Raw genomic sequence first — 15,425 nt, 5'->3', positions numbered from 1 at the left:
GACTATCACACACACACATACGCTGTGTGAGAAACCACCACTCCCTGTGTGAATTGTTTCTGTTAAGGTTTTTCACTTCCATTTTAACCTTGTCAGGTCAACATCCATATGATGTGTAAAAGTAGTGGAGGTTGTGGGTGTGTGTGTGTGTGTGTGTGTATTGCAGGATTATATGAAAGATGGAAGTTAGGAGGTTATTGGGTATTAAAGACATGAAAGCAAAATTCAGATGAGTATGAGAGAGAGAGGGTGAAAGGAGAGGAGAGATAGATAGATAGAGAGAGAGAGAGAGAGAGAGAGAGAGAGAGAGAGAGAGAGACACACACACAGAGTATGACCTCGGGTTGTCATTGTGCTGTCACAGGTCTAACTGGACATTAGGAGACCTCCATGACTCTGTGTATGTTAACCCTGGGTCCGTGGGGACAGGCTCTCGGGAGGGTGTTTTACTGCAGTCCTCTCTCCGGCTCTGTGTACACTCCCATGTTGAGCAGGCCATATGTCAGAGGGCTAGGGTTCCTCCTCAGATATCCTCCATCTCCACACTTCCACACTCACTGGCCGAACACGAGCCATCAGTCAGAGTGTCGCTTAAAAGCAAAGTGATATTGAGCTGTTGATGCCCATGATAGAAGACTTCACACCTGAGATACATAATCAAAAATCTCACAATGATTTTAAGATAATGTTTCCATAGTGTTTGTGGTTCTATTCAACAGGGATGTTGCTTCATACAAAAAATATCTGTTTATAATTTTTTGCACACTGAATCCAAATTCACAATTTCTCTATCAGCCAAAAATCATCTGTATATTAAGTGTACATATTTAAATAGCTTTAGGAATTAGTAATATATACTTAATGCAATATTTAATTGCCCCACTACAATCTACAATATATAAATAAAAAAAAAAACTTGAATTCAGCATAGAACATACAATAAAGTCAAAACTATTGCCCAGTATTATTAATGTCAAAAATGGATTCAGACCCATTGTTAGTATGTACTGTAAATAACGTCATATAGCGTGTGTAATTCCACTGTAGCATGGGGTAAAGGGGCTGTGAGTGTGGGCGTGGCCGGCTGGATCAATGGTACTGGGGAATGTTGTGTTTTATAGTAAAGCTAATGGGAATGACTATCATCTTTAAAATGGCTTCCCGTCAAGAGAGCACAGTCATGTGCAGACAGACATACACACGTGTGCCTGCATCCACATGTTGAAAGGGAAACGGGGGTCAATACAGGCAGTGTTGAAGGGCATGAGGTGTCTATTACACACACACACACACACACACACACACACACACACACACACACACACACACACACACTGTGCTTTTCATTAAAAGCATGTTGAATACAAGCACACCCGGCACAGGCACAGGGAGGTTGTGCCCACATGAATGTGGCCCCCTGTATCCTGTCACAGCCACGCGAGTGTAACCTCGCCTGTCCCCAGGCCCCGCAGCCCACAGCCGTTCTGTCTCTTCCTGACACAAAATATCCAGTCAAATTGACATCATCACTGCATTTGTAATCAATAGTTGGAAGACATATTTAATCTCCAGAAGCATGTGTTCCCCAGCCCAAATAGGAGTGTTGTGGTTTCTGGGTGGTCAGAATTTTCAATGCATCACAAGGGAAAGTAACTGGAATATGGAAGTGGATGTGGGGAGCTGAACTGGGATCAGTTTTTTGATGGTGGGGTGGGCAGGAAGCAGAGGACAGGGTGTTGGGGGGGGGTGTCTCTGGGGAGAAAGGGGTCCCAGTCATGGACTGTGGTCCCACTCAGGGAGGTCAAACACGGGGAAGATCTCTCTGAGCCCACCCACAGGAAAACTAGCATTTAAATCACACGATAGGTGTGTGAGTGAGTGAGAGGAGAGAGAGAGAGAGAGAGAGAGAGAGAGAGAGAGAGAGAAAGGTGTATGTTGCAATTTTACTGATCTTATCACTGACACAGACAGCAGACTCCAATTTGCATAAAGTTGGATAATCATCAACTGTAAAACTGTAACAAATGTAACTTCCTCTCTACTCATGTTAATGAATGATGTCAGTCGTGCTCACCGTCGTGGCGTGTCTCCTTAATTATAACGTTGCTGTGATTGCTCCCCACTGGTGAGCAGTACACAGCATTTTTTCTTTTGTCTTGGCAGTGTTCAGCATCGGTGCTCTATTGATCAGAATTAGTCAGTTAATAAGCTTGAGACCAATTCATCAGCTAGCTAGAGAGTGGAACCGCGAAGACGACCTTAATCAAGTCCTCAAAGTGTTCCAAGCATGACGAGTGTAATTACAGGGTGCAGAGAGGGAGTGTGTGTTAGAAGGAGAGCAGCAGGGGTCTAGGCCCAATCGGGCTGAGGATAGAGAACTTTTCTTCTCTTCACACTTCTTGCAGTGCACGAGTGTAAATGTGCTCTGGCTCATGAAACAGACGAGTGCTAATAGACACACGTGGGCTTCATGATCAACACTGGAATCCACTAAAGCTACACCACAAAATAAGAACCGTACGTTTATTTAGAATGTTTATAATGTGCCATAGTCTGACGGGCACTAGATCTCCAGGACTGGACTTGAAAACCCCTGTAGAAGATCAAAGATTTGATACCATAATACATAAGACATTGTTTTACAGTTAGGTAATGTAAACACTGGAAATCAACTCACTATCTCCCCCCTCCACAAAACACAGTCCTAATCTTTGTTTTCCCCTCTTAGTAACACCTTGCAAGGCACGGCTGGTCAGATGGGTGACCCCCATACATGTCGTCCAAGGTGAGGACATGCTGTACCCTTCATCTTATGACAGAATCTCCGTTGTATAATTCTCAGTAATTACCACCATTACTGCTTGATTTTTCACCTGCAGCATAACTACTGCTAGGAAGTGCACAGCTAGAGAAGGATGAGTTCACTTTGGACCAACATGTGGGTAGTTACTGCGGATGCGGATTTACTGCCAAGCACAAAAGTGATGGTCGCCACTGCCACAATAACTCCTCAACTTACGAGGGGAGAAATGTAATGAGTTTGGAGCGTGATGTGAGACAACATGAGATATGTATTCATTTATTGGACATGTTCTTGATTAGACAGTGAATAAGTGCGCTGGACTTGTTGAGATCCAGGAATGACCCGGTGCCGTCAGGGGAACAGGGTCAAAGGAACGGCCCGCGTGATCAGAACCGTGTTGCGTGAACGTCGGCTCATTTTTACCACACAACGTATCCGACGTTTCAGTCATAATTAGTAGATCATTTCTCCAATTCCTGACCCGTAAGTGAATTAATGAGCTCCCCAGGTGAGCCCAGCGCCACTGGTTGGCCAGAGAGTCATTACTGAGGTTCTCGTTGACCGCTGCTTTTGAACATTGGTGTCTTCTTCAGTGCTCCTTGTGAACCGTATGCTTTATCCTCCCTTTCACACGTGATATACCCCAGTGACCTATTAGGTGATGTAGCGTGCATTGAAGGAGCTGTTCACAATCCCCACCTCAAAAACAGGCCTAATGAAGGAGGCCTGACTGATAATTGTGCTTGTTGGCGCCCCTGAAGCCTTTCTCCAGGTGGAACACAAGCAGACAAATGAGCCCACCGCTCAGCGCTAGTTAGCACAGTCTCAGAGACTCCGCTGTGGTGGAGACTGATGGGCAATATTACCATCAGAAACGGACACTGTGTGTAGACACCCCCCCCCCCCACACACCCTGAATTTCACAATAAATGCAGTGTTTAACACATTTGTAACATTCATGTTATTAAATTCCACTTTAAACATTACATTTGTGACTGATGCTTGTGGTAATTTTCTGCTTTCTGCTTATCCTGTTGTATTCTTTCCCACTTTGTCTACACAGCCTACTTTACAGTTGTGTACAATAGCACTGGGGATTTGGTGATCATCAGCTATTGATTTGTATAGGTTGAAACCCACACTGTTCCCTCCCACTAATCATGGGCTGACCCAGTGGATTCCAAACCATGCTCCCACTGGGACCCAATCAAGGTCCTGCAGTACTGCTCGCCCTGTCACTCAGGATGGAGTAGAGAGAGACAGAAGGGGAAGAGAAAGAGACCAAGAAAGAAAGTGTGAAGACAGACAGACAGACAGAAAGAGACCCCAGTTTGATAGTAGAATATCTTATGTCTTTGAGACTAATAATTTACAATGTACTGAATTAATTACTCATTACACTTTACCAGATCCTCAGTGTATTAAAGTGACCCCAGAGATACTGTTTCTGAAACACACTCCTAACTCTGCCCAGTGCAGCCCTGCTATAGATCTGTGGCTTCATCTGATAGTCAGATCACTTGATCAATAGAAACACTGAGCATTTATCAAAGCTGATCGCCGATCATTAAATAGGAGTCGTTATGTAAATCCAGGGAGGATGGAAACTTGTTGATGTGTTGTGTTATGGTTCGAGAGCAAAAGATCAGTAGATAATCACAGTGCGGAGAAGAATGCCCATGTGGGCCTTCAGAGCGGTCGGTCACTGACCTCGAATCAGGTCAATAATCTCCTCTCTCTCTCGACAAATACACAAACTCACATGTGTCTCTGTGTACTGGGCTCATTAAATTCTTCCAGTGTTTGGAAACCAGGCAGCAGTAAATACAGATTTCTTCAAGATGAGACATCAATATCAGACTAAGCTCAGCTGTCACACTGAGAAGTATGACACCATTAGCCACTGTAAACAGTGTGCAGTACAGGCTGGAGAGACGCTAACTGTGCAGCGGTCAGAGGTTCTGCTAACACCGAGCAGCAGTGGTTCAGACGCTAGATGTCCTCGCCAAGAAACAGGTCTCAAGTGTCGTGTGTGAGACACCTTTGCTGTTTTTTGGCAATGTAAAATAATGACTGTGACTCATCTGTAAGTATGAGAGGTGCAACAGGAAGTGGAACAGTGTGCAGAGTGACAGGATGAACAGATTGGCTGTGATGGCAGAGGTGAAGTAGAAATGAACACATCCATCATGCAGTAAAAAGAAGTAACAAAATGAAAAAGTGAGGTGCTAGATATCCAAGCAAGAACTGCAATATTACGAGATAACAAAGCAGACGGACCCAGGAAGGAAACACAAGGCTGGGTAACTAAAAAATACAAACACCAGACAATGTTAGGAGAGGGAGCAACACTGATTTGACAGACCATGAGAACATGACTAAACACAGACACTCGTCCAGCGGGACAATCGGAATATCCTATTACCAAAGTATCAGAAACAACGACAACTGAGAAAAAAAAATTCCTATGCTTCTCTCTTTCTTACTTTGATGGATATTCTTGATTGATTTTTCTTGATGGATTTGGCTAGTGACGATGCAGTCGGCGTCGAGCTTTTACCTTCGACGCCATGATTGTATTTCCTTTATACACGTTTCTCCACCAACTGTCCTTCTGCATTGAGACATCGTGCAATCATTGACACAAACTTCTCTCAGTCACCCACTACTCCAGGCAGCTGAATGACACTATAACTCCTTTACATTCACTAGGTGAGCCACATTACGCCCCTTAACACTCGTGCCCCCTGTCACGGCACTGACAAAGTGTGTCCTCCATCACACGCATCACAATAGCCAGCCACCCCGTCAGGGGGACCGGGGCCCGGGGAGTGTCCGGCCAAACACGTGCTGGGTTTGGAGAGCACTATAAAACTCGGAGCCATTGTGTTGTGCCGTCCCCCTGTCCAGCCCACACTGGCCGTACGACCGCTAATTGTGTCCCTTTCAGGCCATTGTAGCGCATGCACACTTCTGGGTGCGAGCGTGTGCTTTGCGACGGGGGAGAGGAGGGGCGGGGGGCGGGGTTTGGGGGGGGGGGGGCGTCAAGGAGCCGAGCAGGGACACAGGCGTGTGCGCGGCACAATGGAGCTCCCAGATTAAGGCGGAAACAAAGGAAGAGTAGAGTGTGATTAGACTGGCAACAGTCCCGGCATGAATAGGGAGGCAGGCACTGCACTGTTGGCAGCTGTGCTCAGAGTAGCCTGGACCTACAGGCAGAGAGGGGGAGACAGAGCTCCCTGCCCTCCAAACTGCCCCTTCCATATGCCTCCCCTCCCCCTGGGCAAACACACACACACACACACACACACACACACACACACAGCTACCTCTTACACAGTTATGCGCAGACAGAAAAAGCTTCATCATCATCGTCCTGTAGTCAATACATCAGTGTGACTGGACCACACTGAGCAGGTACAGATTAGCATTAGCATTAAGCTAACACGGAGTCTCCCAACTCCAGCTATTCGGCAGTGGGCTCAAGTGTGCAAATCCCAGCTCGTCCTGCCAGAAAGGCAAGTAAATAAGCATTCGGGTAAGAGTCTACAGGTTGCCATCATGTCCACCGACGTCTTCCTCTCCCTGAGCCTGCTTACACACACATTCAGGCTGCATGCACTTTTGTAATAAGCGTGACTAATGCAATGGTATCTGTGGACCGGTGCTAATCTGGGGCATTAGACCAGGCATTAGGCTAAAGACTCAGGATGGAGTAACTGGGAGGTTAAAGGCAGGAGGGGGGGGGGCAGTTAGCCTGCACCACCACACACTTGCAGGGCCATTGAAATGCATCCACTTAAACTTCAGCTAATTATCTAGTGGGTGCAGTTTACAGTAAGGGTGGAGTAATTACTGAGATGGGGCAGTGGAATCACACACAACAATCAGTAATGTGGGGTCAAAGGGCACAACACAGTCCTGTACAAACTGCCCTGCTCTGAGCCTACTGAGATGAAACTCAGCGAAGACTTTCTGGTATGATCCTACAGCGTGTCTCTGTTAGAAGATCTGCTGGGAAGAAGACGACAGGAGGTTATTTTCTAGTTCAGAACATAAACCAATGCAGATACACACAATTAACACTTTGCTGTGAGAAAGACAAAGAAAACTGTTTGATGACAGGTAAAATTTTATCTCTAATAATCTACGTTTTATCTCTTTTAATTATTCCTGGTGCCATTGTTATATGCTTCTCTGTGTTGGAGATAATTTAATATGAAATGAAATGTGCCATATTTTGTCAATTGTGATTTTTACACCCCAATCGAAATTTTTCCTCCGCTTTTAACCCACCTGTGCAGTCAGAACACACACACACACACACACTAGGGGGCTGTGGATCATACGTGCCCAGAGCGGTGGGCAGCCCTAGCCCGGCGCCTGGGGAGCAGTTGGGGTTAGGTGCCTTGCTCAAGGGCACCTCAGTCATGGCCTGTCTGGGAATCGAACCCACAACCCTCCGGTCACAAGACCAGTTCCCTAACCGCCAGGCCATGACTGAAATAGATGGGCCATCAGTGGTGTTTATCTCAATATTTCTTCATTTTATTTTCATCTCCACTCTGAGAGAACCTTAAAGTTGTGAGTGCTTTCTGAGAGGAGTTTAGAGGAAGTCTTTCATTCAGCAACATCACAGCCCACAGTCAACCTATTAGTCCACAGATCACCAATCAGACCAACCAATCAGTCTGCTCACACTGCCCAAAGTTCCTCTCCCCAGAAATGTCTTACAGGTTGATCCTGGTGACCATGACCTGAGGGCTCCATTAAGCCAGGCTTTCTTAACTTGGTAGTTTAAGCTTCTCTCCAAAGCAATTAAACCATTCTTGAGCAAGTAATTGCCATCCATGAATATGAACCGGCATCCCCTTAAACAATAGGAAGGACTTTGGATGTCAGCTTGGTCAGACAAAGCCGGGAGGTGTTGCCCCATTTCCATCTCAGGAGTGTTGGGAAGAGGGAGAGACAGCTCCGTGTTTACTGTAAACTTTAGGCTAAAGATGCTGAGCAGTGCTGAAATGCTTTTCCCACCACTTATCAGAGCCCCTTCCCCCCCCAGCTGCAGTGCACATCAATAGCCTGGGTCTTAATTAAACAAACGCATTCTGCCCTGTCAATCATATGCATAAAACAGACGTACAAAAACATAGTGCTCTGTCATTTCCTAACCCTTTCTGTCGGTTGCTCTAAATTCCAGTTGGGAAGTAACCTAACGGTAACTGGAAGAATATGAAACCTTCGAACTTCAATCTGCGCCGTTAAATGTTTCGAAGATTTAGTGTTTCACAAGTATGACTCGTCGTGACTAAATGACTAAATGATTTATTTGCTTATGCAAACACAAGTCACATTATGAACTACCTGAGGCTTTAGAGTCGTTTGCATGCCCTCAGTAATAAAAAAAATAGTTTAGGTCCCACCTCTCAGCAGGGTTAGCCCCCCTTGTTTGGAGCCTTTAGCAGGCAGAGTTGTATGTTATCTAAGCTCCAGAAGCATGCCTGGGGTTGCTTTCTCTGACTGACTGCATATTTGTTAATGCCCCTGTGATAGATAGGGAAGTGCTGTCTCTCCTGCTTTCACATTCAGTAGAGGGCTCATATGGTGTTACTATTGGGCTCTTTGTAGTGTTTCCCCTTGTCTTATGCGTGAGCACGAGGTGGTTCTGCTACGACTGCCGCGCTCAGTGTGGGGTCCACAGCCTCACACCGGGGACTTTGTTATACTTGCTCTCCGTCATTGTTTTCAACAGTCCTCTCTGTTTGACAGCTCCAAGAAAATGGTGCATACGCGTTGATTCTCTGAGACTGCGTTATTCGACAGAGCAGGACTGATCTGAGCATGGGCTGCTCCTTGTTCTGGGCCTAGCACAGCGCTAAAGACTCTCAACCAGTCACACCATAGAGCAACGATCCTGGGACCAGCTCTAATGGCGCTCGCTAATGAAACAGCATTCAGTGAAATGGTTTGGTTTGTTCTCTTGTTCCATTTGTAACTGATATAGTGAATACAGCCTACATTGGTGTGATATTGTTACAGAAAAAGGTTCCTTAGTGCATATTAACAAACAGCAGAGTATGTGTTTGGGAAGTCCTGCAGTGTGTGTGTGTGTGTGTGTGTGTGTGTGTGTGTGTGTGTGTGTGTGTGTGTGTGTGTGTGTGTGTGTGTGTGTGTGTGTGTGTGTGTGTGTGTGTGTGTGTTCTGAGACCCAGACACTGATTCATTAGTGATTCCTGTAAGGTCCATCAGGTCGAGATGTTTAACAGGAAGAGCGTTGCCCTTGAGGAACGACAGTGGCTTCGCAAGGCCAACCAGAGACACAGTGTTACCCAACACACTTCATACACACCTCATACACACTTAACACACCTCACACACTCCCCTCCACCCAGAGACACAGTGTTACCCAACACACTTCATACACACCTCATACACACTTAACACACCTCACACACTCCCCTCCACCCAGAGATACAGTGTTACCCAACACACTTCATACACACCTCATACACACTTAACACACCTCACACACTCCCCTCCACCCAGAGACACAGTGTTACCCAACACACTTCATACACACCTCATACACACTTAACACACCTCACACACTCCCCTCCACCCAGAGACACAGTGTTACCCAACACACTTCATACACACCTCATACACACTTAACACACCTCACACACTCCCCTCCACCCAGAGACACAGTGTTACCCAACACACTTCATACACACCTCATACACACTTAAAACACACCTACACTCCCCTCCACCCAGAGACACAGTGCTACCCAACACACTTCATACACACCTCATACACACTTAACACACCTCACACACTCCCCTCCACCCAGAGACACAGTGTTATCCAACACACTTCATACACACCTCATACACACTTAAAACACACCTCACACACTCCCCTCCACCCAGAGACACAGTGTTACCCAACACACTTCATACACACCTCATACACACTTAAAACACACCTCACACACTCCCCTCCACCCAGAGACACAGTGTTACCCAACACACTTCAAACACACCTCATACACACTTAAAACACACCTACACTCCCCTCCACCCAGAGACAGTGTTATCCAACACACTTCATACACACCTCAAACACACCTCATACACTCCCCTCCACCCAGATAGGCACAGTGCTGCCACACACACTTCCCTCCATACACTGCTCTCCACTAGCGCTGCACCACACAGTCCAGTCTATCAAGAGAGGAATGGTGAGTTTGTGGTTAGCTGGATAGTTCAAATCAAAAGCAAATACTGCTCAATGCAGATGTATCTTAGAGTTGGGTTACCTAGCCAACTAAGAAAGACAGCTGCATTTTTAAAAATACCTGACAAATGTGATTTCTTCAGGAGGGACACCTGCTCTTATCTTCTCCCTATAGTGTTGCAGAATATTTACTGTCTGTCTCAGAATGCAATAAAACCACATATGATTTTAGAAATAGAAAAAATGCACTAAAACCCAGGAAACTATTCTTTAAAAGAATGACTTCAGTAGTAATTGTACACTTTGATGACACTAGAGGCCTCTGTTTCGTATTCTCTGCATCCCTCTTTTTCTACAGTCTGGACAATAGACTGTATTCTTCTCTTTTTATCTCGGTCCTTACGTCTCCTCACATCATTTTCCCTTACAGTAGTTTCTCCCTGTCACCCACAACTCATTATCACCACGTTGTCGTCGTCGTCTTCTGTCATCTTGCCATGAATCTTCATGCCGTCATACTGTATATCGTAGTACGATTTATCTCAAATAGCAAGCAGTGAAGTTCACAGGAATAGTGAGGATTGCAGTGCCATCTCCTGGTGAAAGTGCAGGGTGCAGTTCTATAAGCGGGTTGGACACATACACGTACATTGGTATGGACGGATATGGTGCAATTGATGTATATTATGTGTAAATTATGATTTTTCGTTTTATTTTAATACAAAAAGAATAAAGACTTCAATTGAGCTTAATGCAATATTATTTTGTCAGCGGTGTTATATATGTAGCTGGTCTTCTTTATACCTTTAGTGTAGCTATATATTAACTTTGAAGCCTGAATCTTTGAAGCACTCGAAAAGGAATTAAATTTTTTGACGAGCACTAGGCCTTATATTTACTTATGTTAAACCAGCGTGAATTAAACGTGTTCCTTAACTGTATGTTAAGGAAGTATGTATTAAGAATGTGTGTAAAAATGTAACGCGTAAGAGCAGTGAGTCAAACACATAGTGCGCTGTTGTCCCTCGATGGTTACCGTACTTCAAGATGGCGGCCCCCGGAGTCCACAACGTGAGTCGTGTGTCTAGGGTTCTTATTTAAATGGACAATTACAAAAAAGGAGGAATTGTGTCTGCCAGTATTATATGTAAAGTTCTCCCCGTCGATAAAATGATGTTGAGTGATAGGTAGATGGCAACACTTTGAGTCTTTAGCTAAAAGCCTGCGTGGCTAGTCATGGCGGCCTTGCTTTGTCCAGGCCTGTGGGCACAGTTACGCTTAAAACGTGTAATTCTGCTCCGTGGATTAATGGGATTAATAATCTTGCTCCGATCTTGTGCTGCAGGACGTGATCGAGGCCGACCTGCCTGCTGCGGTCCGTGTGCTCAACAGCCTCACTGAACAGGTTCGTACGTCCGTTTGCTGAGATCAAACCCAACAGCTTTAGCTGGTCTGTGTTTCTGTGCTACATTCAAACATGTTATTCGTATATTTCGCTAGTAGGAGCATTATTTAGATCATTTTAAGATCTCTAGTGGAAGCTGAAGGTCGTTAACATGCGTATGTTTTGTATGTTTTTTGCTTTGTTTTGTTTCTTCAGGTGGCTTCTGTCACAAGCCATATTCGAGACTTAATAAAGAGAGTCCAAGAAAAAGCCTATCAGACTTCGAAGGTAATATGATTGCTCGTGGCCTTGTTGAGCCTCCGTACTTACAGTGTGAATGAACGCTCTCTGATGTGTATGTTGTTGTTTTTTTTGTTTAAGGGGTTGTCTTTTCTGGACCTACGGTATCACCTTCTATTATTTTATCTCCAAGATGTTACACATTTAATGTGTGTTAAGACAAATGGGCAAAGTTTGAAGGACAACAGTGCCATTCATAGGCTTGTCACGATAAGAACAGTAAGATATTTACCTTTACTCATTAATCTCTTGAAATGCCATTGAACCCACAGTGAGAAGAAGTGTGTGTGAAAATGTAAAAATGTGTGTACACACACTTACACATTTACCCACAATCCCATAGATTCTGGAGAAGATGCGTCCTCTTGATCAAAAACTGAAATATCAGATTGACAAGCTGGTACGAACAGCAGTAACTGGGAGCCTTGGTAAGATGCAGTCTACATTCTAGTTATGAACTGATTGAATAATGAGCATATGAATGTATTTACATAAAGAATATGGTATGCTGTTCATCAACGATGGAACTTTTCTCTGTATCGCAGCTGAGAATGATCCTTTAAACTTTCGTCCCAAGCCTGAGAATCTTGTCAGTAAGGTAAAGCTTTCATACGTAATCCCGGGAACTCACCCAAGCTTGATCATGTGACGAGACCAGACAACTGGTTAAAAGGCAAATTTTAAACTCTATTTACTTTCCTTTTGCACAGCTCAGTCAGTCAGAGGAATCAGATGATGATGATGATGATGATGGTGGTGGTGGCCATAAAGATGATGCTGAGAAAACCGGAACTGTTCCTGGCAGGAAATATGTACCACCCAGGATTGCACCCATGCACTATGGTAAAACATCACACACGTATATTATTAAATATGTAACTCCATGTCAATTTTCAAATGTATAGACATTTTGTGCTTCAATCAGTGTATGATATATAGTTACTATTTACTGTATTTTGTGACAATTATTTTTCTTCTGAAAAATGTATTGCTTGCTGACCGTTCTCATTCTTAACATTTTAAATGGCTTCATGTGTGATATGTAAGTGCATGTTGGGTAGTGTAGTTCATGCTTCAAAGTCCCAGCGCTCCTCCCACAGATGGAGACATGACTGAAGCAGACAGGCAGAAGGAGCAGGTGGAGAAGCTGAGGAGAGCCGCCCTGCGCAGCTCCGTCATCCAGGAGCTCCGGCAGCAGTACAGCGACGCTCCAGACGAAATCCGCGACCGCCAGGACTTCCAGACCGACCGGGAAATCCGGGAGGAGCAGCACAGGTGGGAGTGTGGATCCAGCACAGGTGGGAGTGTGGATCCAGCACAGGTGGGAGTGTGGATCCAGCACAGGTGGGAGTGTGGATCCAGCACAGGTGGGAGTGTGGATCCAGCACAGGTGGGAGTGTGGATCCAGCACAGGTGGGAGTGTAGATCCAGAGGTAGTGAAGGGCCTCGTTCAGATTCAGAAATCTAGTGTAGTTTTAAAAGCACTGTGACCTGAACGCTATGGTACCATTTTGTGTTGATGGTGGCCAGTGCAAATGTCCTTTAGTTATTAGAACCTACATGTTGGCTTTGGTATACAAATTTAGATGTTTATTTCCTAATACCTATCAACATACTGATAAGCATGGGCAGTATATTATCGTTTTTGCAACTAAATTATGATTTTATTAACTCCGTGTTTTTTTTTTTTGTGCCTATAATCAGCACAGTGATGGTGCATAGTAGTTTAGACACTAGCTCATTATGGCAATATTGTAATCTTATTTAATTATAATCCACCAACAAGTCCTATGTCCTGATCCTTTTTAAATGGGTTGTATTGAAAGCATTTGTTCTCAGTCTATTTTTGTGACTACACTGCTGTTTTCCAAATGTGGTGTGAAAACATTAAGGGTTTGTCTTATTCGTGTCCCACCCCAATTCGGAAGACTCCGCCGGGGCAGTTGGGTATCACTCAAAACAGATGTAAACAGATCTGATATACAGAGTAATAGGGGTAATCGTGATATTCAGGAATTTGACGTAGCCATTGATTAACTTCTGATCCAGTGTGCTGGATTACATATTCAAACAGGTGAGATTGTTACTGCCCTGTAGATTCAGTGAGGAAACAGGAGGTGCAGTTATAACTTACAAGCATTGTCGGAGACTTTGGGAGGAATTCTGTGAGAGTCTAGCGTAACGTCTCTAGATTGTCCAGCGGACGGCAGTGGTGACACTACCCCCAGAATCCAGGTTCAGGTCGGCCCTGCCCGGCGTGCTGCGTGCGCACAGCGTCTCACCTCCGTCGTCTCATACCCTCTTGCACTCCGCGCCTCCTTAGGAGAAACTACGAGGAGTCCATGATGGTGCGTCTGAGTGTCCCACGAGAGCAGAGGGCAAAGAAGCGTCGTCTGGGCGGCATGACATCACAGCTGAGCAGCATCACACACTTCAGTGACATCACTGCGCTGACCGGCGGAGAGGCACCGGTGAGCAGGACCGATCCGGTCGACCGGCCGAACTTCCGTGTCACTGTTTTAATACGTATGTGCATATTGAAGTTCCGTATGAACACCTGTAAGGGGCTGAGTGGTAGTGTGTGTGGAGAGGAGACGCTGCCTGATGTGTAAACACACAATCATGCCTTGACGAGCTGCACTACACTAGCTAACTTTCTCCTGCTGTGTGAGAACAACCAGATCAAATCGCTAACAGACTCGCCTAACAGAGCAACAATAATGATGACTGGCAATAATCGTGTACTTTGTGTGTTGTTCTAGGGATTAGATAATCCCAGGTCCAGGAAGAAGAAGATGATGAAGAAAAAGACTAAAAAGAGAGGTAAGTATTTTCCTTCCGAATCAGGTTTTGCTGTCTGCTCCTGTCGAGTTGGAAATGCATCTTGGATTGTAACTCAATCACATTTGACAGAAATTATTATTATGTGCAGCTACTCCCACTCGTCACTTTTGTGTGTGCTTGGAACAATTTTTACTTCACTCCACGACCCAGACACCTCCTGCTTAAGTTCACAAACACAGAGAACATTTCACAGCACTGCTTTTGCAGTATCAAAATACGTTTACAGACTGGAAACGTCCACCTGCAAAATGATGCTTGTGTCCGTCAGCAGACGTCTCTCTGCTCGCCTTTCCCTTTTACATGATGAGTAACGATTTTCTCATTGACCATGTCCTCGGTGTCCTGTACTTATGTCCATTTGCGGTGGTGTGTAATGTGGCTGAAATATCAGAGTAGCCTTTTGAACACGAGATGTGCCTTTAAGCCACCTAAACCACGTTTGATCAAAATGAATAACGATGCTGCATTCATGATCAATATATTGCTCCATTGTATTTGGTATGTTAATTGGTAGCCCTTAAGGTGGGGTTCACTCCTGCTCCATTGGTGATGTTTGCACATGTGCTAGGCTGTGAAAAATGACAGTAGTAATGGCGGCAGAGTCATGATTGAGTCCTGTTTTGAGCACTAATTTTTTTTTTTTCTTTTTAGGATTCAAAAAACGAAAATGAGGTCTTTTGTTTCCGGGCCAAAGAACACAATTTTTATGTCTGTTAAAATGAAAGCTGTGAGGGTTTCCCCTCTCCTTTGTGCAGTTGATTAAAATCTATAAATATATACGTCTCTCGTTTTGATTGGGCCACACTGAGGCAGAACCAACACCATCAGCTGGAATACACATGATGTTAGAGGGTC

General features: G+C 44.9%; 1 protein-coding gene across 1 annotated transcript; it reads left to right on the top strand.

Moving 5' to 3' along the window:
* The first annotated feature begins 11,025 nt into the window (after window positions 1-11,025).
* ngdn (neuroguidin, EIF4E binding protein) lies at window positions 11,026-15,347 on the top strand. Its single transcript, XM_077012332.1, has 11 exons — window positions 11,026-11,113; window positions 11,388-11,447; window positions 11,643-11,714; window positions 11,808-11,945; window positions 12,070-12,154; window positions 12,272-12,324; window positions 12,437-12,569; window positions 12,827-13,001; window positions 14,050-14,197; window positions 14,489-14,549; window positions 15,222-15,347. Exons 1-11 carry the CDS (start codon window positions 11,090-11,092, stop codon window positions 15,239-15,241), a joined length of 969 nt encoding a protein of 322 aa, XP_076868447.1. The 5' UTR covers window positions 11,026-11,089; the 3' UTR covers window positions 15,242-15,347.
* Window positions 15,348-15,425: the final 78 nt, after the last annotated feature.

This window comes from Brachyhypopomus gauderio, chromosome 7 (assembly GCF_052324685.1).
Source record: "Brachyhypopomus gauderio isolate BG-103 chromosome 7, BGAUD_0.2, whole genome shotgun sequence".
In the NCBI taxonomy this organism is placed as follows: domain Eukaryota; kingdom Metazoa; phylum Chordata; class Actinopteri; order Gymnotiformes; family Hypopomidae; genus Brachyhypopomus; species Brachyhypopomus gauderio.
This window is presented reverse-complemented; position numbering and strand designations above follow the sequence as displayed.

What these genes read in the sequence shown, in the direction of transcription:
- ngdn (XM_077012332.1), top strand. Translation starts at nt 11,090, where the DNA reads ATGGCGGCCCCCGGAGTCCACAAC. An exon ending in CGGCCCCCGGAGTCCACAAC is followed by an intron (nt 11,114 to 11,387) that starts GTGAGTCGTGTG and finishes CTTGTGCTGCAG; the next exon opens with GACGTGATCGAGGCCGACCT. An exon ending in GAAAAAGACTAAAAAGAGAG is followed by an intron (nt 14,550 to 15,221) that starts GTAAGTATTTTC and finishes TTTTCTTTTTAG; the next exon opens with GATTCAAAAAACGAAAATGA.